The following is a 27,193-nucleotide window of genomic DNA, read 5'->3' as shown; positions in this document are numbered from 1 at the left end:
GAGCGATCAGGGGAACCTGTTACTTGCTTTCGCTCCTTCCTGTGGCCGCAGGAGCCCCAATACAGCCTTGCCTGAATTTCTTGTCTGGCCTCTTATCAATTTCTATCGGTTAAGGAGGCCAAGAATCCTGGTTAGTATCAGGCTCACAAGACCTACTTTACCACATCATCAAGGGCTCTGCTAAGACATCACTTCCTTCCTGGAGGCCTTCCTCCACCACACCGTCCCATCATTATCTAAACCTCTCCTGGCCTCATCTCTTCCTACTGTTTGTCATCACCTGAGACCACAGGTGAGCGCTTTGTCCCCTCTGCCACCTGCTCTGAGTCTAGATGGCTGGCTCATGGCAGACGGCCCATCAGTGTTTGCTGAATCAGTGAATGCACGACTCCCATCTAGCTCACGTTCACCCTGGCCTTCCAAAGGGCTTCCTAGTCCCCTGCCCACAGCAGCAGGGCTCTGTGCTTTCCTGATAACACATCTTTAAGCCGTATCGTGTGCAGAAGCCTCTTGGGACGCAGAGGACTCTACAGAGTGGAGCGGGCAGGGTGTCTCTGTAGAGTGCTGGCTGCGGGTCCCCTGTCTTTTGTCTGCAGAGCGCTGCAAGTCTAAACCTGAGCTCGGGCGCACAGGGGGCTCGAAAGCCCCACCAAAGAGTTTCCCTGCCCTGCTGGGTGACCTTGCTCAGCAGTGGGCAGGACCTGCCTGTTCTTTTAAATAAAAGGAGTGCCTGTGTCCCAAAGCCTCTCTTATGAGAAGTCTCTGAAAAGGTTTGCTTACCTTACTTAACTAATTAAAGGCAAGCCACATTTTCCCCTCTCTGGTCTCTGCAGTCAACCACCAGTGGCTACTTGATAGTCACTGCCAGGTAGGGTTACCCAGGGGCCCGTGATCAAGCCATTTGCGTGATGATTGAGTCGACAAGGCTGAGCGCCTCGGTGGAAATATTTCCCGGTTGGACTCTCCTGTTGGCAGCCTGCTTACCATCACGCTTGCTTTTATAATGAGAAAGGAAATTATTTCTGCTTTTAATGATGGCGGCTCCAGAAATGGTGAGTGAAGTGGGGGGTGGGGGTGGGGCAGGCGCAGGGGAGAGAAGCCGCTTCTAAAAGGTGACTTCTCAACGTTTCTGGATGTGAAACCTCCCCACCATGACCTGCTGGGAAGGGACTCCCTTACCTAGGTTCCCCGTTTCAGGAAGCATTTTGCCGTTGATTCTCACTCTTGTTCTAAAGCCAGGCTGTGGAATTTGCCACAGGCTGACAGTAAGCTGCAGTTACGAGCAAGAATCAAGGTAAAAAAGGCTGAATGTGGATTATTAGTTTCCTAAGCTACTCTTCGAAGCTACTCTCGCGATGGAAACGAAATAAACATTTTTAGCGCATAACTCTTGCTTAGATTTCCCCAGGACCACGTGAAACAGGCATGAAGACAGAGTTTGTTTGAAGTGGCTTAATAGTTCCCTTTTGAATTTCAAACATTACAAGTAAATGGAGAGAAAATAACGATGGGTGACCTAAGTATCCATGATTATATGGCTGTTGGAAAGTCTAGGTTTTAGCACGTTGCAGAAGCAACTTCCTGGGGTGCTCTCGCCTGATTCCTCGGAGAGTGATTTGGAATTTAGTCGGGAACATTTGGACTGTTTCTTTGCTCCCTCTGCCCCTCTTTTGAGTTATTGGAAATGACTTCCAAAGGCTTCTGACCTGTCCGGCATCACGATAGGTGGAATTCTCTTGGAGGAAACAGATCCCCCGTGTAGCTTTTGGGCGAGCCCGCAGTCCCCAGCCACTCCTCCCTTTGCGAGGTAAAGGGGGGGGGACTGGGCACCCAGAGGGCGAGGATACTTTCATCCTTAATTAGGTCAAGCCTGTGCGAGCCAGGAAAAGGTTGTGTTTACGGGAAGCTCCGAATACAGTGGGTGAGCGTCCCTTCCTTGGTGCTATCTGCATTTTGGGGGCACGGACATGATGTGAGTATCCAGACTTCTTATAGTATGGTAGGTGTATCACCTGCACGGGCAAAGGGTCAAGTTTAAGTGGGACAAAAGAGAGAAGGAAAGGGTTTGAAAGTAATTTATCTTCTGAAAAGTAATGGTAACTAACTTCTAAATGGTAAAAGGGCACATCTCTAGAGACATACTATTCAATTGATTTGAAGATTGGTTGAACAAATAATGGGAAAGTCATACGTTTGGGAGAATTACATTCGTAGTTTCGCTCACTCTAGACGTTTCTGTGTTATCTGCTGTGGCTCAGAAAAAAAAAATGCGTTCTCCCTGGACAAATAGTTTTGATTTATCGGCACTGAAAGCTCTTTATGTGGATTGTCAGATTTCAAAGATTTCGCACGACAAAGATTCGTTTGATGTTAAAACTATAAACAGGGACGCAAACGCTCTCTATTCTTTCCTGCGAAGGAGGTGGAGGTAGAGCCTGGTCTCCGAGGTCCTGAAATAGTCACCATGGGGGAAAATGACCCACCTGCTGCCGAAGCCCCCTTCTCCTTCAGATCGCTTTTCGGCCTTGATGATTTGAAAATAAGTCCTGTTACACCAGGTAGGTGGCACCAGGTCTCATTTCTGCCCCGCTTCCCCTCCCCCATATAGATGATGGATGTGGCTGAGTGTTCCCCTGGAGAAATCTCTCCCCAGGAGCCCTCACACCCACAGGCCGCTTCCTCGTGTTTGCAGAATCCTGGAGAGAAGGGGCATTAGGGGGGCCGTCACTTTGTTTAGCCTCTTGCCAACTCCCTGGAGATAGGTGTTGGTATTCTCTGGATGGAGGTTTTCTGAAATCGAGGCTCCAACTGCCCCTGGGAGTTAGGGGTCAGATCCTGGCCGGGAAATCTCTGAGCCCTCCAGGAATTCCTGACAATCAGTGGTCACCAGCCCTTCCAGAAAACTTGAAATAAGCCGGTTGCCCTAACGGTATCAGATACCTAGATTAAAATTCAACAGCAGGTGACGGAGTTGCTCCTAGCAACTGAAGGAAGGAAAGTTGGTTTTGGAAATGAGTCATAAATGCTTGGAGAAATGGCAGACTCCTTCATGCCTGGATAGGATCTTTTTGGCAAAGACCCTATCAGGACTTGTCACAGGAAGCTGTGGCTCCCTGGTCCTGGCTGCAGTCAGGAAGACTGAGCCCAGGGGCTGGGCAGAGGGACATCTGGGGCCCCTGGCTAGGGTTCCAGAAAGCATGGCATGGGGGCCGCACTAACGATTCCTTTTAAACCACCTGGACAGCTGATGTGGACCGATGGGAGGCGGGAGAAGAGGTTTCAAGTAAGGGAAAATATACACAATTTACAAATGCTTTTCAAAAATTAGCATCAGTGGAAATGAAGAAAAAACATCCTGCAGTTACCTAACCACCCAAACTTAGCTAGTTTTTACATTTTCTTTATTCTCTCCATGTCCTTGACCATAAGTATACACTCACAGGCAGCGCAGGTGCAGACAGGCGTTTTTCCATGTGCTTTTTGGTTTTCTAAATGCCCTTTTTATAGGATCAGGTCGGTGTGTAATTTACATAGCCATTTGGGTCATCATTTGACATATAATTGTTTCTAATATTTTATAATATAAATCATAACATGAATAGCACTATACATATTCTTTTCTGCTAAGTTTTGATCACTTCTTCATGACTAATTCCCAGTCATGGGAAGGAATAAAAACTTTTTTAAACTTTTCTTTTTAAATAAACCAATGCATTGTTTATGAGGGAAATTTAGGAAATACAGTTAATCAAAGTTTTTTTAAGATGAGCCACAATTTTACTCTTACTCAGAGGTAAACCTATTAGCACTTTATAATTTATTTCTTGCCTTTTTCCTATCAACATATCTGCATTTCTCTTTGGAAGTGAAGTATGAAGGTAGACCCCAGAGATATTTTGGGTTTGGTTCCAGACCACTGCAATAAGCAAATATTGCAATAAAATGAGTCACATAATTTTTTAGTTTCCCCGTACGTATGAAAGTCAAGTTTATTAGATAGCATAGTCTACTCAGCGTGCAATAGCCTTATGCCCCCAAACAATGTACATACCCTAATTAAAAAATTACGTTTTAACTTAGTTAAACAATTAACTTCATCGCTAAAAAATGCTAGCCTTTACCTGACTACACGGTGTTGCTACAAAACTTCAATTTATGAAAACGGCAATACCGGCAAAGCGCGATAGAACGAGGTCCGCCTGTACTATTTGTATGATTTTGAAGCTTACTTTTTTTAACTTAAAAATATTATGTTCATCTTTCCATGACATTAACTAATTAAATAGCCTTTAAGGCTTGGCAAACTATGGCCCCTGGGCCGAATCTGGCCCGCTGTCTGTTTTTCTAAATAAAGTTTTATTGGCACACAGACATATCCATTTATTCACATTTTGTCTGGCTGCTTTCAGGCCATAGCTGCAGAGTTGAGAAGCTGTGACAGGGACCACTTATGGCCCATAAAGTTTAAAACACTTATGATCGGGTCCTTCACAGAAAAACGTTGCCGACCCCTCTCCTCTCTCATTTTAGATATTTCTGTACCATTTGTAATTTCACCACCTCCCTTTCGTTGGTCACTTAGGCTGTTTCCATATGTCCGTGATGCGTCAATATTATCAAGGTCGCTCCTTTAAGTGTTCTTTACATAGAGATTTGTGTACATCTGTGATGACTTTTTAGGATAACTTCCTAGAAGTGGAATTAATAGGTCAAAAATTCTATCCATTTTTTAGCTTTTTGGTACATATTTCCAATTTGACTGTCAAAAAGTTTACACAGTTTATACTCTTATGGGCTGTTAAGTGGAGATCCATTTCCTTTCACTTTGGACTGCAGTGGAAATAGTAGTAGTAGTAGTAATAATAATACATTGCAAAGGTGATATGTAATTATGTCTAATTTGTGGTGTTTCTTTCGTTTCCAGAGGGGTTGAAGGTTTTTTGTGTGTGTGCTTGTTTATCATCTGCATTCCTCCTTTGAAGAGATGCTATACCTTTTGCTTTTTATTCCAAGCATGACCTCAAAGACAGGGCAAGGAGGAGGGGGACCACAGTGGGACCATAGGGCACGCGGCCGAGGAGCCGTAAAGTGGCAAATGTGAGCTGATACAAAGGCGCTGTAATTGCAGGAGGGGCTGTAACTGCAGGACACTCTTTGGATCTACAACTGGGGCTCACTTCCTAAACCTCACTCTTAGATACTGGACAGCTAGAATGATGAGAAGTCATTCTGGGGTTCCTGCTGAGTTTTAAAGTGTGACTGGAGAGCCGGCATCTCAGTAGGGAGAGTGACTGATTGGGGCAGGCTTCCGGAGGCGGGGGAGGTGGAGAGGAGGGGTCTGCTTTGCTGACTCTAAATGGGTTATCCTGAAAGGAACTGGTCTCTGGCCTTGAGATAAAACCACGTTCATTATCCCAAAACCATCCCCAAACCAACCATCCATTCCTTCAATCTACTAACATTTACTGAGGACCGTGGAATGGCTAGTGCCGTTCTAGGTGTTGAGAGTACAGCCTGGAACAAGCCGCCCGCTCCTGCATCCAAGGCTAAACAAGGACCGTGTGGGTGGTCCCTCCGCCCCGCTCCACACTCACGGCACAGAGTCTGATGTGCATCTCCTATCCCCCCATTCTTCCCTTTCTGCTCCTGCTTTTTCCTTGTTTACTCTTTTCTCCCATTTCATCACTTTCTTTTTTCCATTTTTGTTTTCTAATTCACTTCTGTTTTGGGCAACCGGGAAGGGTACTGACCATTTTATAATCGCAGTCTTTATAGCCAGAGGATGAAGTTGTGGGTTTCCAAAGACAGACAGGGAGCCTCTTTTTGGCTCTTCCACGGGAGACTCTCGGCCCAACATCTCCAAGAGCAGGAGAACAGAGGCCAAGGCAGTCTCCGTCCTGTGTCGTCATGTGAGGCCTGGAAAGCTTCCTCCCCTCCCTACGTTCTAACCTTCCTAATTATAAGAGAGGTCAGCTTCAGCATAGATGTATTTTCAGGATTGATGAGATAATTTGCATGAAATGGCCTGTTCTCCTGAGAGTAAACGTTGCAGTGGAAATCCTCCTGTCGTCCAGAGAGGCTTGCACTTTTGAGTATCTTAAGCTCTTCACATCTTCTTTTCTACCAAATCAGCCTTGTTCTATAGGCAAGAACTGGGAAGGGTCTGGGGCTTTACCCTACTTGCAAGCTAACAAGTCAGCCTGCCCCAGTCCCACGGATGCTGGCAGAAGACACAGCCCTTCGGTCGGACACGTGTACACACAGCACAGGTGGCACGAGCGTCCTGTTTGAGTAGGTCACGCTTGCCTGCCAAGTCCCTCAGCAGCAATGTGGAGCGGCCCAGGTGCACGCTGTACACGCAGCGGGTCTGCATCACAGCTGAGGAGCCCTGAGCTGAGGGAATCCACATCTTTTATAATGGGCTTCAAACAGACCTGCACAAGCTTTGTCCCAAAGGAAGAGGTGGTATTTATTAAGCCAGACAGTAAATAGTAACCTGTCCCTTGCTCTGGAGAAGGACACCATCTCTGTCTTCTAAGGCTGTTTGCTCTGCCAGCATCCTCCAAGAGATGGTCTGGAATGAAGGCCCTCGGTGTCTATGCTCAGGACTGGTGGAGAATGACCCGCACATCACCTGGTGACCCTTTCAGAGATCCCAGTTCTCTCTCTCCTGAAAGCACCCTGTTTGGGTTTTACATGTTGCCTTCCTCTGTAGGAAAACATCCTTGGGAGTTGGGGTTCTACCTCCCCTCCGTATTAGTTTCCTAGGGCCACCAAGACATCACAAACTCGGTGGCCTAAAACAGCAGGAATCTATTTTCTCTGGAGGCTAGAAGTCTGAAACTAAGGTGACCGCAAGGACTTGCTCCCTCTGACACCTGCAGGGGAAAGCCTTCCTTGCCTCACCTTAGATGTTGGGGTTTGCTGATAAATCATGGGTTCCTTGGCTTATAGATGTATCACCCCCATATCTGTCTTCCTCTTCACATGGCCTTCTGCCCGTGTCTCTTCACATCATCTTCCCTCTGTGTGTGTCTGTCTCTGTGTCTGAATTTCCCCTGTTTATAAGGACACCAGTCATTTTAGATCAAGGCCCACATTAATGACCTTGATTTAACTTGATCACCTCTGTAAAGACTCTATTTCCAAATAAGATGATATTCTGAGTTCTGAGGGTTTGAACATAAACCTGTCTCTTGGGGGACACAATTCAATCCATCACACCATCCCCTAACCGAGGACGGATGGAGCTGGGCTGGTGTTGGGGAGCTTGGGCTCAACTTTTAGAGAACGTGCCCCCGGGTAGGCGGCCATTTCTCTAAGTCAACTCCCTTTGGGCTGGAACATTCTCTGCGCTGAGGGCAGGGGGGATGAATAGCTAAATTTTGTTTTATTTCATTCAGATTCGCTGTTCCGTGGCCTTTTGCTCTCCCCGCTTTTTGGTTTCTAGATTCCGACGCGGTGGCTGCCCAGATCCTGTCTCTGCTGCCACTGAAGTTCTTTCCCATCATTGTCATCGGGATAATTGCATTGATATTAGCGCTGGCCATTGGTCTGGGCAGTGAGTACGATCCATTATTTAGTAGGTTCTCAAATACCTGTTCAGGCGTTTAGACTTTCACGGGCTCCCCCCTCACACCAACCCGGGCCCGCCACACAGCCCTAATTACTAAGGCAAACACCCTCTGGGTTTGCTGATTTGAGCTTTATTTGCCGGCAGGATCGTGAAGCCGACCAGGGCCCCAGCGGGGGCCTTTGGCTGTGGTGGAGGTTTCGTCACCGAGGAGCCTCTGCCCAGTTAAAAGTGGCCAGAGGCAGCTGATGAAACTGAACCCACAGGCAGGAGGGGGTGGGAGCGGGTGGAGGAGACAAGGAGGCCATTCATGCCAGGCCAAGCTGGGTTTCAAATAAGGTGCAAGTGGCTTTTGAGAAAGAGAGTCATTTGAATGGTCCCTGATAGGGAACAATTTTGCATTTACTCTTCAAATAGGCGGATCTCAGATCAGTTTAACTCTCCACGTGCTCGGCTTTGGGGTCCACAGTTCCCTCACTTCTCGCCCAGGGTCAGAGAAGACAGGAGGTAGATTGGGGGCCAGGGGTCCTCTCTCAAGGCTCCTTGCTCAGCCGGCTTAGCCAGTCGGCCACAGCCACGCACTTTCTCTCTGGACCTTGAGTCACCAGAGTCTAAATTCATCTTGAGTTGTGGCTTGAGGTCACTTAGGGAGACACGGTGGGGTGCAGCTGCCCCGCCCGCTGGAATCTGGAACAGAAACTGGGCTGAGGGAAACAGGCTGCTGGCAGTGGTGCCGTTTCAACGCAGCTTTCGTGACGCTTGGGCAAGCTCAAGGCCGCGTGGCAGGTGCACGGTTGTCAGTGCTGTGCACTGAAGCAGCCCTTCCCCGACCCCCTCCCTCCTTTCCTCAGTCCACTTTGACTGCTCCGGGAAGTACAGGTGTCGGTCGTCTTTTAAGTGCATTGAGCTGACGGCTAGATGCGACGGAGTGTCAGACTGCAAAGACGGGGAAGATGAGTACCGATGTGGTAAGGTCATGCCTTTTCAGAAGCAGAAGCAGGAGGACGTCAGTACAACCCGACCCTGACCTTCCCCATCTGAGAAATGGGTCCAAGGCGATGCCTTTGTTAAGTCATGGGATCCAACTGGCATTCAGCCCAGGAGACCCTGGGCTGGGTATTAAGGGAGGGTCCTTACATGGAGCTAAAATTGGGTTGGGGAGACTCTGTAAGCAAGCAGAAGAGAGCTCCAAGAGAACTCAGGGGTCCAGACGATAAGAACTGTGGCCGCCCTGCGTGGGTGGGGCACTGACCAGGGGCAGGTCAGACTCAGCACGGGAGGGTCTAGGCTGGCTGCAGAGAAATTCTGCCGGGTCTCAGGGCTCCTCAGGCCACTAACGACCTGTCTTCCTGTGCGTTGGTCAGTCCGCGTGAGCGGTCAGAACGCCGCACTCCAGGTGTTCACGGCTGCCACCTGGAGGACCATGTGCTCTGAGGACTGGAAGAGTCACCACGCTACTGTCGCCTGTGCCCAGCTGGGGTTTCCAAGGTAATTCAGAGAGTGTCCAGCAGTGGGCAGGACATGAGCAGTGATCACGATGAGGGCAGACAGCTGCCGTTTAGCTGAGTACACACAAGGCACCTGGACACCCCCACGGCAACCCCGCGATGCCTGACATCACAGGTGCGCAAACCAAGGTCCCAACGTGCTAAGTGACTTGCTCAAGGTCACATGGGACCTAGCGTGTTTGGGGGCATCTCAGGCCAGGACCCTAGATGCAAACATTCAATAGAGAGCTTCAGAGCTGAGGACTGAGCCCCCAGTTCCTCAGGCCACAGCTCTTGGGCAGCTTCCCGACACCACCCAGCTTGGTCCCACTTCCCAAGGAGCCCCAGAGAGCCAAGTTCGAAAAGTCAGGAATTTAGTGAATGTCCAGTTATTCGAAACAGTTGATTAGCAACAGGTGGAAGAAAGAAACAGGTAGAAGAAAGAACTATTGCAGCGGAATCTCCACGTTTCAACGTTCTGCGTTCCTTATGTGACTTTTTGCACTGGGGCGACACACTTTGGCCCTGATGCGGCCCCGTCCCTCCCCTGGCCCCTCCTTCGGGCCCCTGGTAGCTGCTGTCTTCCTCGGGTGCCCAGGACTGCGCTTCTGCTCCTCTTTGTGTCGGATTCTTGGAGTTCAAAACCAGCAGGCTCTGAGTACCCACACTCTCCTCAGGAAGTGGGCATCCCTGTTTGCGCCCGAGGAAACGGGCGTTAAAACCTCCACGCTCTGAGCAGGGAGCCCTGACTTGCAAATCTGATGCATCATATTCTCAACTCTTTTCTCCAAAGCCAGTGAAACCCGCCCTCCAGCCCGTGTCCCTGAGATGTGCCTCTTTCTCACCCGTGACAACCTGGATTCAGAAATCAGCTGTACTTCAAGCCCAACGACAGCAGCAAAAGCACCCACACAATTGCCTTCAGGAATTATGTAGACTTGACCCCTCATAGGCAAGGAGGAAGTTTACATACCACACACACACAGCCCACATCACACACACCACAAACACACACACGCCACACACACCACGCGCACACGTCACACACACACGCCAATTACACAGACGCACACACAAACCCCGCCACCACGGCTCACAGCTGAAAGCTTCCCTTGGGCATTGTTGCTCCATAGGAGGTCGTTCCTTGGACTCACTAGGGGGCGTCCCTTCTTCTTCCCGTCTGCCTCCCCTGCTTCTCCCGCCTGGACCATCTCCCTGCCCTGAATCCCTGGCCTCCCCTCTGTCTTGCAGAGGGACCCAGCAGCCCCTCTCTCCTTCTCCCAACCCTTCCCGGCAGTGCTCAGGCATCTCTGCACCCCAGCCATCTGCGGAGAGGCTCCTTCCTCGTTCCATCTCAGGGCAAGTCTGGAGTATGCAATTTTCCAGTCTGTCCCCTCAACCTTGTCCATTTTCTTCCCTCTAAACGTGCTCTGTTCTTCCCTGTTTCTTCAGTTCTGAGATTTGCTTCTGTATCCTTTCTTGTTTATTCTTCCTATTTCTCTCTTGAAAGCCCTCCTTTGATCCCCTCTGCTCTACAGCGTCCTGTGTCAGAGGTCTGTGATAAAGAATAAAAGATAGACTGGCGACTCAGATTGCCTGGGTCCAGATCCCAGCACACGTGCAGCCCCGTCACATGACTGAGGCCTCAAAAATAAGGTGAATAATAATACCAGCTTTAAAGGGTCGCTGTGAGGGTCAAGTGATCTTGGGGCTTTGAAGCCAGCCTGGACCGCAGGGACGCCCTATAAGAGTCTGTGGTCATGGTTGTTGTTACCACTGAGACTTTGACAATTTATGGGGCTCCAGGTGCAGCCTTTGGGGGTCCCTTTGCATCACCCTCACCGCCCCACTGGTGGCCCAGTCCACCTGTATCAGGATCTCCGTCTCGGTAACATCCGGCTCTTTCATCTGGTGCCTGACGTATCAGCGGGTTGAGCAATACCTGGGGAGGCTGGAAGGGTCATTGCTGCTGCCTAGATTACATTTTTCTCAAAACTCAAACCTGGCTGCACTTTGTACACCACGTACGCTGCCCGCGCCATCCCCCAGCGTTTACAATCACCCGATGAAATCATGCTTGATAAGCTGGTGAGTTCGTGAGCGAAGCAAGCCAGCGACTCTGTCTTTTGTTCATTCCACGACCTCCCATCTCATGACTCTTTGGATGCCTGATTTGAAAAATATTATTCCCTCTTTTCCATCATTCTCCAGACCTGTTTCCTGACCCTTTAAACACTGGCTTGTCCTGGTGCCCCCGAATCTCTCCGTCTACATGCTCATCTCTCTGTAACGGGAGCCCTGCCAGCTCTGGGCAGCCTGGGAAAGTCTTTCATCCCCCCCCCACCCCCAGCCTATCGTACCTGGGGCGCTCAGCATCCCCACTTCGGTGCTCACCTGAAAACACTCCACCCAATTCTGTGTTCTGTTCCCTCTGAGGCTCGCTTCAGGCCAAGCAAAGGTCAGTTCAGCTCAATGCATCAGGGAGCGTCCCCCCAGCTACGTCAGGAAGTGGTCCTCCCTCGCATGTGGCTGGAGCCCACGGTGGGTGGATGGGCTGTGGGGAGAGGGTCACCCCAGACTCTTCCAGGTCTGGAATACCTTGCTAAGTTGGCAGAAGGAAGCCATTGACGGTTTGGGGCTGCAAAATGACTCCCCTCCCAGTACGATACCTGTATCCTTGTGACTTGAGCCCAGGTAGATCTGCTACAGAGTGAATTCCACACATCAGGTCTGTGTTTCCATTGTGCTTGCAGCTATGTGAGTTCGGACACCATCAGAGTGGATTCACTGGAGGAGCAGTTCCGAGAGGAGTTCGTTTCCATCAATCACCTCTTGCCAGATGACAAAGTGACCACTTTACACCAGTCGGTGTACGTGAGGTAAGCGGCCAGGTGGTGCCGTGTCCACTTATGTCCACTCATCCGCTGGACTTGTACATGAGGTTGTGTTCTCCAAGTGCAAGGTGCAGGTTTGGCCGCTTTGGTTAGAAGGGTGGACGCACCAGGCTGGGGTACAAGAACTTAATCCCAAGCCAGGCAAATACAGCCCAACAGACAGAGGGAGGAAGGATGGTAAAGGGGTCCCGTGATGCGCGTGTCGTAAATACAGCATCGCACCGTGCACACAGTGGGCGCTGCTGATGTGTTAGGGGAAAGGAAGGGAGGGAGGGAGGAGAAAAAATATTAGAAAGAAAGAAATTAAGAAAGAAACGTATCCTTCTTTATTTACAAAATACTTTAATGTTCACCATTTGTATTACATGTTTCCCCAAAGAAGTCCTAAGGGAGGTAAAACGAGGTATCCTTAAATGACAGTCAGGTACCTGAAGCTTACAGGGGTCACCTGTCTGGTGCACAGAGGTACGTCAGGCTTTCTGAACCCACGTTCCGTGTGCTCTTCCTGACTCCTTGGACCAAACCCCGAGAGGAGTGTGTTCTCTGCTCCAGGAAACACCTGCCTGTCAACCTATTGTACAATTGACAGTCGCTCCTGAACCCACGTGAAATCTGCAGGGACAGCTCATCTCTTGGGTCCTAAAACCGCAGTCTGGTGACACTAGCTTTTTCTTGCATGACCATGTGACAGGACTGGGGCTCTAAAGGCAGGAAACCTACAAAGGGATCTACAAAGGGATCCCAGGGTGGATTGTAACATGAGCACCCACCCACGCAAGGGACAGTGTGTGTCATTTCCCAGGCAATCACATCTCAGCTCTGGAGGTGGGGGGAGGTCTCCTCTGACATGCATGTGTCCCAGGCTGCAGGGACTTTGTGGCAGGAGAGCCACAAAACTGACATGCAAATGACACCAGTGTATGTTTATATAATATAGCTCATTATACATTTCTTATCATTAGCTATACAAAGCCTAGGAATACTCAACACCCGGTCACACACACCATACCTCACTGTAGTCACGTGTTTTAGAATGAATTGTGTGACCTCACTCTCGTGGGGTTTTTTTTCTAGACTAAAATTATAATCTGTATTCAAGAGCAGGGGAGTAAAGTTTATTTTTCTTTTACCCCAAGATTTAAGTAAAAAAAAAAAAAAAGTGTTCAGTTCACAGGCCTCGGGTATTTATCATTAAACGCATTCTTTTTCCACTTTAGGGAGGGATGCACCTCGGGTTACGTGGTTACCTTGAAGTGCTCAGGTGAGAGTTACAGAAACGCAGAGAGAAACGGAAGGAAGCCCTGGCTCACAGGCTCCTGTCCCCCCTCCCCGCTCCTTGGACCGCTCTGTTGGCAGTCCCTTCCTCCCAGGGGCCAGGTGGGAACTCTGTGACCCCCATCTGCCAGGTTGGTGAAGAGAGCCCTGGGCGACTTCTCAGGAGCAGACAGGACCACGGCGCACGATGTCCTGTCCTTCCGTGGTGGCACCAATCGCCTGACTCTCTGGCACCTTCTCTTCCCCACCCCTCCTGCCAGAAAAGTGTGCACGGGCTGCTTAGTGCCCGCCCCCAGCCTGGGCAGGCACCCTATGTTCCTGGCAAGGGGGCGCCGTATCTGGCGCTGTGTCCTGACGGGCTTTTCCCACGGCACCCCTACAGCACCCTGCTTGTCCCACGCCACAGGTGACCTGCCCCCGCCCCCATCCCTCACCCTGTGCTCCCACCAACGCTCCCGCCCCTGCCCCTCCCTCTCCTTCTGCAGTCTGCGGTCTGAGGACGGGCTCCAGCCCGCGCATCGTGGGTGGCAACGTGTCCTTGCTGGCGCAGTGGCCCTGGCAGGCCAGCCTGCAGTTCCAGGGCTACCACTTGTGCGGAGGGTCCGTCATCACCCCCGTGTGGATCGTCACTGCTGCCCACTGTGTTTATGAGTGAGTTCTCCTGACCTCCTTGCGGGGGGTCCTCATCTTCTGCAGACCCCCATCCCAGTCCGGGCCATGTTGGGACAGGGCTGATTTGGGTGGTCGACAGCAGGGCAGGTCCAGAAAGCAGGAAGACAGACCGGATGGTCACAAAGTAATGTCCACAGGGCGGGACACCTTCCTTCTTCACTGTGGATCCAGCTCCATCAGCTGGGTGAGACTGGTGACCCTGGGCTCATTTTAAGGATCTCTGGCCCGCAGCTCTTACAGAAAAGAGAGAAGGAAGAGGAAGGAAGCTCTCGCAGGAGGGAACCCAGCAACCTAAAGGCCCTAGGCCTCCCTGTAGCTCATCACAGTGGACCATGCTGTGGCCGAGAGGGAGAGGGAGGGTGCAGGGTAGGCAGGGGTCTCCCCAGAGCCACCCCTCCTTGAGTCTCTCTCCAGGGGGCTGGCTTGGAAGAAAACCACAGAAAATACTTCCAAACACAGGGGCAATCGTCCCCGTTGTTTCCACCTCCCTCTACTTCGGTTTCTGATGGAGAATAGACCCTGATGGACTGTCACGGGGAGCAAGGTTCAGCTCACTTCTCAAATGCCCAGAGGTGCAAAGAGCAAGGCCTGTCTAGGAAATGCACGGGGTGGGTCTGTGCTTCTGCAGGGCTTGATGGGGGGGACGTCTGCTGGCATCTCCTTAGCACCGGCTCTTGGGACACCTGAGGGGTCCGTGGGTTAACGTGCTTGGGGCTTTCTCATTTTAGTCTCTACCTCCCCAAGTCATGGACCATCCAGGTGGGCCTCGTTTCCCTGCTGGACAGTCCAGCCCCCTCCCATCTGGTGGAAAAAATCATCTACCACAGCAAGTACAAGCCAAAGAGGTTGGGCAATGACATCGCCCTCATGAAGCTGGCCGGGCCTGTCACTTTCAATGGTACGTCTGGGTCTCTGTCATTTTGTTGCTATCCTTTGTTTCGAGAGAATTTGAATTGCTTGTTGAAGCATGGTGATGAAGGCTGCCTTACAATCTCGCCAGATAATTCCAATATGTGATTCATTCCCGCGCTGGCCTCAGTTGACTGTCTCTTCGTCTTAAAGTTGTGATTTTCCTGGCTCTCGGTATGATGAGAAATTTTCAGTCATATTCCGGTCACCTGGGCCATCGTGTTAGGAGACGTACATCTTCAATTTTAGCAGACTGTCACCCTGTTCAGGTTCACTATGCAGGTCCTGGCCTGCTTTTGTGGGCTGTGGTTCTGATGATTATTTGATTTCAGAGCCTGTGTGGTTCTCCTTTGGTCAACTTGGTTTGGCTGGGGCCGCTGGGGCCCTCACTTGTGCTACTTCCTTTCTGCTGGTACCACCTGGAGATTAAAGGGACTTCCCCAGGCCAGACCACCCGGTGCCTGTGGGTGGTAGAAGGGGGTCTCAGGCACATGGGAACAAAGAGCTTTTTCTTGTTTCGTGCTTATCATGGTGAGGTCCCCACCCATCTGCCTGGTGTCTCAATCTTGGCTGAGAAAGAGAGGGCCTCCCAGGCCAGCCAGCTGCTTGTGGTGGGATCTTCCCTGCAGCCCTTTCTTTACAAGTCAGAAGACACTGGGAATCTCCAGCTCCTGGAAATACTCAGAAACGTTCTCTCCCAACCAGCTGCTGAGTTCAGAGGCTCTGTTTCTCCACAGAAATGTCAAGTCCTGACTCCCGGAGGTTTCAAAAACACCAGAAAAGCCACACGGGACAGAACTTTCCAAGATGTTACAGATGCAACAAAGCATATGAGCCTGCTCCTAAATAAGTAAAAGCCCTCCTCTGCTTCCCAAGGCTTAGAGCAGCTCAGAGAGCAGCAGAGTATAATAAACAAGGCCCCTGGTTGGAGCAGAAGCCTGGCTCAGGACCAGCAGCAGGTCGGACCTGGCAGAACCGACAGTGTGTTTAGCACATAGCACACAGAATTCTCCACGCATCACACTTGGAAACAAATATTTCTAGAGAAACAAAGAGAAATTGTAAAGGTGGTGTGTGTTTGTTAATTATGATTAATGACCCTTGGTTATACAAAAATGAGGTGCCAGCACTTGCACTTTGACAAAAATTAAAATGAGTGCCCTTACCCCTTCTCTACCTTTCCATTATTGTCCTATCCCAAAAGCTTAGCGTGTCTCAGAATACGGGCACACGAAGGCCCCGTGACAGTCTTTGGTGGAGGGCTTACGTGACACAGCCCAGGTGGACAGGCAGGCTCGTCGCCTCCAGATATGTCAGGAAGGATGGGAATATTCACACACTGTTGGGCCATAAAGCAGCGTGCCCATGGTCTAGAACGAGAGCAGGCAGGCTTTGGCCCATGGGCTGAATCTGACCCTTTGCCTACTTTTGTAAATAAAGTTTTATTGGCCCACAGCCTGGCCCATTTGTTCACCACGGCCCGTGGCTGCTTTCATGCTACTGTGGCAGAGGTGAGGGTTGAAACAGAGACCACGTGGCCTGCCAAGCCTAAAATATAAAGTATTTGGCTTTTCTTTTCTTTTTTGCGGTACGCGGGCCTCTCACTGTTGTGGCCTCTCCCGTTGCGGAGCACAGGCTCCGGACGCGCAGGCTCAGCAGCCATGGCTCACGGGCCCAGCCGCTCCACGGCATGAGGGATCTTCCTGGACCGGGGCACGAACCCGCGTCCCCTGCATCGGCAGGCGGACTCTCAACCACTGCGCCACCAGGGAAGCCCTATTTGGCTTTTTATAGAAAATATGCTGACCCCTAGTCTAGACTCCCTCATGTTGCCACGGTCTCGGGTTGTTTTAAAGTTTCAGGGCTCTGGTGGGCAAGGGGTCCCTACTCTGAGCAAATAGCTTCCAAACGACCAGGGACCTGGCCTTTCTCTGGGAGCTGGCTTGAGCTGCCAGAGCGGTAGGCACTGAGAAGACGGTTTTCTCAGACCACAGCTGCCACAGGCTTGAAAGCTCTTGTTTCCTCTCCAAACAGAGATGATCCAGCCAGTCTGTCTGCCCAACTCCGAAGAGCACTTTCCTGATGGGAAAATGTGTTGGACGTCAGGCTGGGGGGCCACAGAGGATGGAGGTCAGTGTTCTGAAATCAAGATTCTGAGTCCAGGGTGCCTAGAACCGAGAGGGCTGTGGGCCTGCTCCCCAGGCTCCCAGTGTAATGTCCCCACCCACGTGTCCCGGTCGGGGTGTAGCGCAGACCCCCAGCCGGCCACTGAGACATGAGAGGAATGGGAGGCGGGTGTGCCCTGTGGTGAGCCTGTAATACGTGAAGGTCACAGTTTATAAGCAGGTGAAATTAGAGGGTGTCGATCTGTTTGGGTGGGTGGTGAGGCTGACCCACCACAGATGTGTTAGTTTCTTGTCGCTGCTGTAACAAATGACCCCAAATTTACTGGCCTAAAGCAATGCACGCGTGTTGCCTCACAGTTACGGGGATCGGAAGTCATAAATCAGTGTGTCAGGAAGGCTGTGATCCTCCCAGAGGCTCTGGGGGAGGATCTGTTCCCACGTGTTCCAGCCTCTAGGGCCCCTGCATCTCTTGCTTCTGCCCTCACCTCCACCTTCAAGCCAGCAGCACAGCATCTTCCAATCTCTCTCCTCACTGACCTCCGCTTCTCCTATCATCACATCTCCTTCTCTGACCCTTTGAAGGACCCTTGTGATTACACTTAAGGTCCACCCAGAGAGCCCGGCATCGTGTCCCCATCTCAAGGTCTTATCACATCTGCAAAGTCCCTTTTAGAAGGTGACACGGTCCCTGGTTCCAGGGGTTGGGATGTGGATGCCTTTGGGAGTACAAGTTTCTGCTGACCACCCCCAGGTTCCACCCCAAAGCTGTGAGTGGGATCTTCGCGTGCCTTAGTTTCCCTGCTGTCATCTGGGTTATTTTGGGAACTAAACAGACTGGTGTAGGTCAAGTGCTTGGCCCAGGACAGGCTCTGGCGGGGCGGGGGTGGGGGGGGCCCTGTTGGCTACATTTGCCCCCCGTCCTCCCACATTGGTGACCTTAGGGAAGTGAGTGGCCCTGACATGAAGCAGCGGGGTCCCCCAGCAGACTCCCCAGGGGGCAGAGCTCTAAGGCCATCCACCTCCAGGCTTCCCCACCCGCATGCAGGCCCCCTGAGTTCCTGGTGGGGGCCCCCCGCACCACACGAACCACCCCCTGCTCTGACCCAGGCGATGCCTCCCCGGTCCTCAACCATGCGGCTGTGCCTCTGATCTCCAACAAGATCTGCAACCACAGGGACGTGTACGGTGGCATCATCTCCCCCTCCATGATCTGTGCTGGCTACCTGAAAGGCGGTGTGGACAGCTGCCAGGTAGGGGCCCCTGGTGACCCCTGGGGGCCACGCTGCAAGCAAGGCGAGGCTCTGCTGTGGCAACCCAGCCTGCGGGAGAGGCCACCACCAGCATGTCCCTGTGACTGACTGAAAAGCAAATTTACAGGGCGTGGGAAGAAGTTTGCTCAGGATATCAGTGTTTACCCAACGCTCCCCTCTGCCTGGGTGCTGGGCAGTGGGAAGGGTCTCGGAGTTTGCAGAGGGACCAAAGGGGCAGAGGGCAGGCGGGAACCAGGGAATCCAGTCTGCAAAGCTACAGTGGGCGAGACTCCAACACTGCCTGGTCCAGCCGAAGCCCCTGGCCAGGCAGACCCTCCCTCTGGAGCATCCCTCTGTTTCCCCAGCTGCCTTGACCTTCGTGGGTTCAGGGTACCGAGATCTGGCAGGGAGACGGCTGGAGGGGGACCGTCCCCAAAGGATAAGGACCCCACTATTAGGGGTACAAGTCAGTTCCAGAAGGACTGGGGAGTGAACGCAGAGCCATCTTCGTGCTGTATTTTGTGATAGAGTGAAGGGGGGGATCCTGCCACCAGGCCAAGGGACACACCGTGGCAGTGCCTGTTGTGTGCCCTTTGCTCTTTCCTTGTCATCTAGGGAGACAGCGGGGGGCCCCTGGTGTGTCAAGAGAGGAGGGTGTGGAAGTTGGTGGGAGCCACAAGCTTCGGCATTGGCTGTGCCGCGGTGAACAAGCCCGGAGTCTACACCCGCATCACCTCCTTCCTGGACTGGATTCACGAGCAGATGGAGGTGGGTGCAGCGCCGCCCCTGCCCTGGAATCTCATGCTGGTGCCCGTCAGTCAGTCCACCTCTGGCATCCCTTCCGTGGGACCCCAGTCCTGCTGTCCGGAGCCAGGAAGTGACCAATCAGTTATCGATTTGTCAAGCAGTGACTTTGTGCTTCTGGGCGTTAGACCGAGCAGGGCTAATCCCACAGACAAGGCCCTGGCGGGGTGGGCATGGCGGGTGGGCACACGCAGGGCCAGTGTTGCTGGGACGGGAAGGAAACGTGCTTCCACCAACTGGGGAAAGGAGGAGGGGCAGCCGAGGAAGAGGCCTGGGGGACGGGAACCAGCCAGGTGGGCACGTGTGGGTATGGAGACAGGTGGGGGATGGTCTGGACCGGAGGCCCCGAATGCCCACTGGGGAGTTTGGACCTTGCCAGGAGCCAGGGTGGCATGGAGAGTGTCCAATCAGGAGGGGTCTGGGCGGTTCTGTGCTTTGGGGGGGCCTCCCTGTGGGCGGTTGGGGGTGGTGCTGGAGGAGGGAGATGGGTCAGTGAGGCTGGCTTGGCAAGACCAGGGCTGGCAGGGGGAGCCCTGGTGATGGCGGGAGGAAGAATGGGACGCCCAGGGACAAGGAATGCCCCAGCCTACTCCAGGCCCCAGTGCAATGGCTTAGAAGACAGGGGGAGACACCCACCTAGGGAGCGAGAGCCTGGACAGCCTGGCCTTCCAACCCATGGGCGCGCAGATGTTTGCGGACCTGATCACCGGCTCTGAGTCCCACGTCAGGCCTTGGACCAATTTCAAAGAACTTTGGTTTTTTTTTTGGTGTATTTTGTTGTTGTTTTCGTTGGGTTTTTTTGAGGCAAAATTTACACAGAGTGAAACTGACCATTCTAAAGTGAAAATCTGGGGGCATTTAGCCCATTCACAATGTTGGGCTGCTGCCGTCTCTACCTAGTTTCAGAATATTTTCATTTTCTGGAAATAAGACTTCATTAAGCAGTCGCTCCCTGTTCCCTGTCCCCCAGACTCCAGTGACCAGTAATCTGCTTTCTGTCCTGGTAGATCAAGACCTTTAAAATGCTCCTTTTAATTTAAAGCATTTGGCTAAGAAGGACCAAACTCCTCATGTGCCTTGGTGTTAATTTCCACTTCTTCCTCCTTGAATATTTGCCTTAAATCAGGAGCTACGAGCAGGGCTGAGGCCCCAGGACTGGGCCTGGCTGGAATTCCAGCCCTGCTGTCGTATAGCTGTGTGTTCTCTGCAGGCATATCGTGCCAGCCCATTGCAGGGCAAGGCTAGGAGATAGGCCTGCCGGGGACTTCTGCTGGGGCTCATTTTGCTGTTAGCTGACCGCCTGGCCCAGCGCTGAGGGCTGTGCAATGCTCTTCAGCCCCCAATTCAGCCCAAATCCCTCACCCCCTCAGAAAACAGACATTTGAAAGAGCAGCCTCCTTGCTGCATGGCTGCAGACAGCCCGTGAGCAGGATTGAGAGGGGATGAGGGTCATGTGGGCCGGGGGGGTGGGGGTGTCACGTGGGCGTAGGGAGTGGAGGACCCTGTGATTTCGCCCAGGGAGCCTCGGAGGTGCAGCTCCACGACGCTGCTCCCAGGCTCAGAGGGTCCATGTGACCAGGCTTGCTGCAAGGGTAGGTTGAAGATGTCCGGCCCAGTCCTGAGCTGGTGGGGAGGACCAGGTTCCAAAATCAGTCTGGGAGGTTCTGACAGAGGGGTCCTGACCTCTCAGCCCATTTCCCCCCAGCACCGCCCTGGCTGTGGGGCCCTAGGACCATTCCCATATTAGAGGTGAGGGGACCCACATAAGCCCCCCGCCGAGGCTAATAAGGGCAGGGCGTGAGTCTAACCAGCTCCGTGAGCCCAGCCCCCCACCCTGCAAAGCTCAGTGATGGATCTCCAAGCGGGGCCGCAGAGCACTCCTCCCGGCTGCTCGCTAGCGTTGGGGGTCCAGAGGGTCTGATCGGAAGCCCTGGCAATTCTGAGGCAGGGGTCTCCGGGGCACACTCTGAGGACGTGGGGGGATTTTAGAAAGGGCTCCTCTTCCTCCCAGAGCTCGAGAAGCAGGTTCTTCTGGATGTAGGTGGATGGCTCCCCTGAGGCCTGGGAGAGCATCTCAGCCACGGCAGCCTCTGGCATCTGAAGGCCTGTGTGAGTCATGCCTCTCTTCAAACGTCTCTGGGACGACCCAGAAGAGGCTTCCCTCCCATGAGAGTTTTCCAGCGGGCCTGCATTTTAATTTATTTTTTGTGGTACGCGGGCCTCTCACTGTTGTGGCCTCTCCCGCTGCGGAGCACAGGCTCCGGACGCGCAGGCTCAACGGCCATGGCTCACGGGCCCAGCCGCCGGGGATCTTCCCGGACCGGGGCACGAACCCGTGTCCCCTGCATCGACAGGCGGCCTCTCAACCACTGCGCCACCAGGGAAGCCCCGGGCCTGCATTTTTAGTTGTTTCTTTTGAACCTTGATGTGAGGGCCTTCCAATAGCTCTCACACCTCGAGGGGAATCACCCCATTTTTTAGCTGATGCGAAAGCTTGCTGCGTCACCTTCATTTTCATCCAGTAGTTTTCTCTCTCTGCTGTACGCTTAAAACGAAATCGTTGCAACTCAAAGAGAGACACAGGAACACTGATACTAAGAGCTGGAAACGATGGAATAGTCGCAGGTTGATGACGCAGACGGCGGGGGTGTGGCAGGTTGGAGGTGTGACACAGGGAAGGGGAGCTATTTCACACTTACCCGGGATCCGCATGGAACAGAGGCCAACTTTGTCCCCATCAGTTGTGAACAGCTGACGCTCCACTCAGGGTGCAGTCAGGTGCTCACTCCATCTTAATATTAGAGAGATGGCTTGAAGCGCTGAAAAAGATAATACCTATGTTTTCATTTCTAGAGGGACCTGAAAACTTGAAGAGAAAGAGGCAGGTTACCACCTTGAGTTCCGGCCAAGACGGAGACATCCCTGTCCTTCCATGGATTGTAACAGCAGAGCCAAAAGAAGGAGCATCTTTTCGTTCCTCTACATCTAGAGCAATTTTCTTCTATCACCTCTAACAAGCCAGAGGGACATTGGACTAAAATGACCCCGAACCTCCTTTCTGATCTTCACTAAGAACAGAAGCAGGAATGCCTCCGAAGTGCTACAGTTTCCTTGTCCATCTGGTTTCCTCCCCTGCAAAGCGATCCACACCTTAGCCCCTCAACAAAGACACGGCAGCCTGGACCTGCAGGAGTGTGGTCAGTGCAGCTGCAGCTGTCTGCACCTTTTTATCCGGGCACCAGAACCTAACCAATTTTCTACCAGGATCTCCTTTGACATGTGGGAACTTAAGATCATAGTTTGAGGTTTATTTCTGGTATTTTTTGTAGCCTTTGGTGCTTGATGTATCATTGTCTCTTGCTTCCAGAGGATGTCCCCTTTCTTAGTGCATTCATCCCTCCGAGCTTGTCTGAATGAATCCTGACTGCTCGTATAAGCTTAATTCAAGAGGCTTAATTAATTTGATCTCTTCTATATCCATCGTGGGTTTTGTATTTTCTGTTAGAACGGGTTTCTCGGCAGATCAGAATTATCTGCTATTACATCACCGTGCTCAGAAGCAGAGTAAGAAAAGAAAGTACTAAGTCAAAGCCATCTAAACCTCACACAACGGTACTGAGGCAGACTAGACAGTCTCAAGTCGTTAAGAGGCCAGAGGTTTCCCTACCTCTCTGTATGAGCCCATTCATCTCCCAAGCAGCTGCAGGATTAGAGACCCCTTTCTGTACCCACACACCTTCTGCAGTCCGCATAACACACACATAACAGAGGAAGGTTACCTGGTAAGTAATCACTGTCCAGTGCTGCTTTATCACAAATGACTTCATCAGAATATGAATCCGTTGCTTTGCCTGAGTTAACAGTGGGAAAGATGGGTGAGTTTCAGAGAGCTCAGAGATGGGTCCAGGTACCCGGGGAAGGGCCGGCTCCAGGAAGCCTCCATGTGTGAGAAGGGGATGGGGAAGATAGGGAGGGAGAACTAAGGGCAAACCTCATTTGGATGCACTTCACTGTATCATAGTCACTGCACAGATCTCTGTACATGTCAGAAGTGACAAGACCATTTTTATTTTAAGTGTGTCTGCCCAGCTCTCTTTGAAAGCAGTGGTAGCTCACCAAAGCATCTTGAGAAAGAGGAACAAAGCTGGAGGTATCACTCTCCTGATATCAAACTATCCTACAAAGTTTCAGTCATCAAAACAGTATGGTACTGGCACAAAAACAGACACACAGATTAATGGAACAGGATAGAGAGCCCAGAAATAAACCCACACTTATATAGGCAATTAATCTACACCAAAGGAGGCAAGAATATACAATGGAGGAAAAGACAATCTCTTCAGCTACATGCAAAAGAATGAAACTGGCCTACTTTGTTATACCATGCACAAAAGTAAACTCAACATGGATTAAAGACTTAAATGTAAGACCTGAAACCACAAAATTTGTAGAAGAAAACATAGGCAGTAAAATCTTTGACACTGGTATTAGTATTATTTTTTAGATCTGTCTCCTCAGGCAAGGGCAAGAAAAACAAAAATAAACAAATAGGACTATATCATACTAAAAAAACATTTTGCACAGTGAACAAAACCATCAATAAAACGAAAAGTCTGCCTACTGAATTGGAGAAGATATTTGCAAATGGTATATCCAATAAGGGGTTAATATCCAAAAAATATAAAGAACTCATACAACTCAATAGCCAAAAACCAAACAATCCAATTTTAAAAGTGGGCGTAGGACCTGAATAGACATTTTTTCCAAAGAAGACATAGAGATGGTGGACAGACACATGAAAAGATGTTCAACATCAATAATCACCAGGAAAATGCAAATCAAAACCATCATGAGGTATTACCTCACACCTGTCAGAATGGCTATTATCAAAAAGAACACAAATAACAAATGTTGGTGAGGGTGTGGAGAAAGGGGAACCCTTGTGCACTGTTGGTGGGAATGTAAATTGGTGCAGCCACTATGGAAAACAGTATGGAGGTTCCTCAAAAAATTAAAAATAGAACTACCATTTCATCCAGCAATTCTGCTTCTGGGTATTTACCCAAAGAAAACAAAAACACTAATTGGAAAAAATATATGCACTCCTGTGTTCGTTGCAGCATTGTTTACAATAGCCAAGATATGGAAGCAACTTATGTGTCCATCAGCAGATGAATGTATAAAGAAGGTGTTGTGTATATATACAATGGAATATTATTCAGCCATAAAAAAGAATGGAATCTTGCCATTTGTGACAACTTGAGTGGACCCTGAGGATATTATGCTAAGTAAAATAAGTCAGACAGAGAAAGACAAACACAAAAATGAAAGAAATATTTCACTTACACGTGGAATCTAAAAAACAAAACAAATGAGCCAACATAACAAAACAGAAAAAGACTCATAGATACAGAGAACACATGGGTGGTTGCCAGAGGGGAGGGGGGTGAGGGTTGGGTGAAATGGGGGAAGGAGATTAACGGGTACAGAGTTCCAGTTGTAAAATAAATAAGGCATATGGGGATGTAACGTACATCACAAATATAGTCAATAATACAGTAATAAGTTTGTATGGGGACAGATGCTAACTAGACCTATCCCAGTGATTGTTTCATAATGTATTTAAATGTCGAATCACTCTGTTGTACACCTGAAACGAACCTAACATTGTACGTCTGCTATACTTCAATAAAAAAAACAATGTTCTATAGGAGAAAAGAATAAGAAATCAAGTTCTTCAGAGTTCAGTCTATAATGGTATCATGGCACATAATCATTTGTTAGTTTAAATAAACCCATATAACTTCACTAAATTTACCCTGTGATACATAAAATAATACTCCAATTAAAAAAAAAAAAAGAAAGTAGTGGTAACTCAGGTATTGAAGAGCCAAGGTATGAAAAGTTGAAAGGTTTCCTATGTGATCATCTCAGTTTTGAAAACTTGACTTTGGGGTCAATGCACTTTAGCCTGTTGTGGTTTCCTTCTGCTAGCTTGTTGGGAAAGACTTGCTGTCTTACATCTTTCAAAGGGTCCTGGATAATACTAATGGTGGGGAGTTACTCGGTGTGTGCTGGGTCCTGACCCTGTTCTAAACCTGTTCCCTACGCTTACTTGCTTCATTGTTACAGCACCCCTACGACACAGGGTTTTGCCACTAGTTCCAGTCACAGATGAGGAAACCGACTTGTGAAAGTGACGAGATTTTCCCAAGACCACAGGTCGGGCCAGTGGGGTACATCATACCAGCAGGAATTAAAGCAATTGACTAATTGCAAAGCTACATTCTTTCACATTTGAGTCCAAAGGGACTTTGTGCCACCAGTTTGAACCCATCTGAGATGCAGTAGTGATTCAAAGTCGTGATCGACTTTGTCCTCTAGAAACGTTTGGTTCCCACGGAGCCGTTTGCTGGCTTAAGGTTCTCGAGTAAAGCGGTTTGTCATCTTGTTCCTTTTCTCCTGTGGCTACAACAACTTGACACCTACCTCACACCTGGCAGCCAGGCCACAGCAGGCGCTGGGAGAGAAGGCCATGGCTGGAGCATCCCTAACCTGCAGGCCAGCCACAGCCAGAGGAACACACCATAGATGAGGTGGGCTGCCTCCCCTGACGGCTCAGACCTGAAGAAGCAGCTGTGGGGCATCCGTGTCCCGAGGTAGTAAATGAGGGAGCCTCACCTGCGCCCAGACATCCAGGACAGTGGCTGGGAAACAGCTCCTCTCCCTCTCTCTCTCTCTTTCTCTGTCTCTTTCTCTCTCCCTCTCTTTCTGGTACTTTAGTATTTGATATGGCTGTATTTAAATATGTTTATAAGAATTGCAGAAGACCTAACAATAGTATAGAAAGCTTGGAAACAGAGTATTAAAAATTGGTCCGGGGCTTCCCAGGTGGCGCAGTGGTTAAGAATCCGCCTGCCAATGCAGGGGACACAGGTTCGATCCCTGGTCCGGGAAGATCCCACACGCCGCGGAGCAACTAAGCCCGTGCACCACAAGTACTGGAGCCCACGCGCCTAGAACCTGTGCTCCGTAACAAGAGAAGCCACCGCGATGAGAAGCCCGCGCACTGCAACAAAGAGTAGCCCCCGCTCGCCGCAACTAGAGAAAGCCCGCGTGCAGCAACGAAGACCCAACATAGCCAAAAATAAATAAATAAAATAAATAAATTAAAAAAAACTAAAAATTGGTCAACAACTTGAATACTGTAATTGGCCACAAAATCTGTTAGTTGCCTCCCTTCTCTAATAGGAGGGCTTCTGGCCGGGAGCTGAGGAATCTGTTGAAGTCTATCTCCTCCAATTCTCACCTGGAGAGACCACCTGGGCTGTGCAGGAAGATGCCAGGACGGTCTGGCTGTGGATCCCCCGCCCTGTCACCCTGTCCCACAGCCCAGCCCGGGAGCCACTGCTGGTGGAAGACGTTCCAGGTGTGGGCGCAGCTGTACTGGTCTCAATGTCCAAAGGCTTCTCTGCGAGAATTTCCCAACAGCAGCAGTGGGGTTGGGATACTTCTGCAGGAGCCAAGCCCTGATCTAATGGGCAGGGGCAGGTGCATTTTCCGATGGCCTGGCCACCAGCACCGGGGAGGCAAAGGGACGTGCCAGCAGTAAGCAAGAAGAATCCAGTTTCTGCTGCAGAATCGTAAACAACATGGGCTTCCAATCAATTAATTTAGACTACTTACTCGCCGGGCTACGTTTTCCCCACAGCGTGAAAAATCCTGGCTGACTTGTTGCATCTCAGTGACTTGCAACACAACGTCCTCTGTGTCTGGCCCAGCTCCGCACCAAGAACCGTGGCCTGTCCCACCTGCTTGGGAGCAACTTCTGGAGACTGGCCACCTTTTATTCACCTGCACATCCCAACATCCAGACCAGGACCCAGAAGCTGCTCGTGGACACGAGTGGAGTGACCGAATGCTGATTATGAAATAAATGCACCACCTCCATGGACTACACCTGAACGCCATTGTTTCATAAACCAGCACGTATTATGTATGGAAGTAGGTGAAAATCACCCTAATGGTAACATTTGTAATTTAAAATTATGACGTATTTAAAAGAACAGCCATATTTCTCCCCTTAAAAGTACAATATAACTGCCTGATGTGTGAAAACCAGATCCTGCTACATGTCTACACTGTGTTCTGGTCTGCCGTAGAGTGACCAACATTCTGTAAAAAATTATGACCCAGAGTCTAG

General features: G+C 50.7%; 1 protein-coding gene across 3 annotated transcripts; it reads left to right on the top strand.

Annotated features, from left to right (window-relative positions):
- Positions 1-1,034: 1,034 nt before the first annotated feature.
- TMPRSS3 (transmembrane serine protease 3) lies at positions 1,035-21,861 on the top strand. Of its 3 annotated transcripts, XM_065876300.1 has the most exons (14): positions 1,844-1,999; positions 2,420-2,558; positions 7,451-7,561; positions 8,425-8,541; positions 8,938-9,061; positions 11,814-11,939; positions 13,172-13,215; positions 13,715-13,880; positions 14,630-14,799; positions 16,845-16,940; positions 17,154-17,156; positions 18,044-18,186; positions 18,802-18,954; positions 21,844-21,861. In XM_065876300.1, exons 1-14 carry the CDS (start codon positions 1,997-1,999, stop codon positions 21,859-21,861), a joined length of 1,413 nt encoding a protein of 470 aa, XP_065732372.1. In that variant the 5' UTR covers positions 1,844-1,996. The 3 variants fall into 3 exon arrangements, with proteins under 3 accessions (XP_065732370.1, XP_065732372.1, XP_065732371.1); XM_065876298.1 differs by lacking the exons at positions 1,844-1,999; positions 17,154-17,156 and adding an exon at positions 1,035-1,061 and having other exon boundaries at positions 2,423-2,558; XM_065876299.1 differs by lacking the exon at positions 1,844-1,999 and having other exon boundaries at positions 2,465-2,558.
- Positions 21,862-27,193: the final 5,332 nt, after the last annotated feature.

Source organism: Phocoena phocoena, chromosome 4 (assembly GCF_963924675.1).
Source record: "Phocoena phocoena chromosome 4, mPhoPho1.1, whole genome shotgun sequence".
In the NCBI taxonomy this organism is placed as follows: Eukaryota; Metazoa; Chordata; class Mammalia; order Artiodactyla; family Phocoenidae; genus Phocoena; species Phocoena phocoena.
The sequence above is the reverse complement of the archived record's forward strand: the minus strand, read 5'-3'. Positions and strand labels throughout refer to the sequence as shown.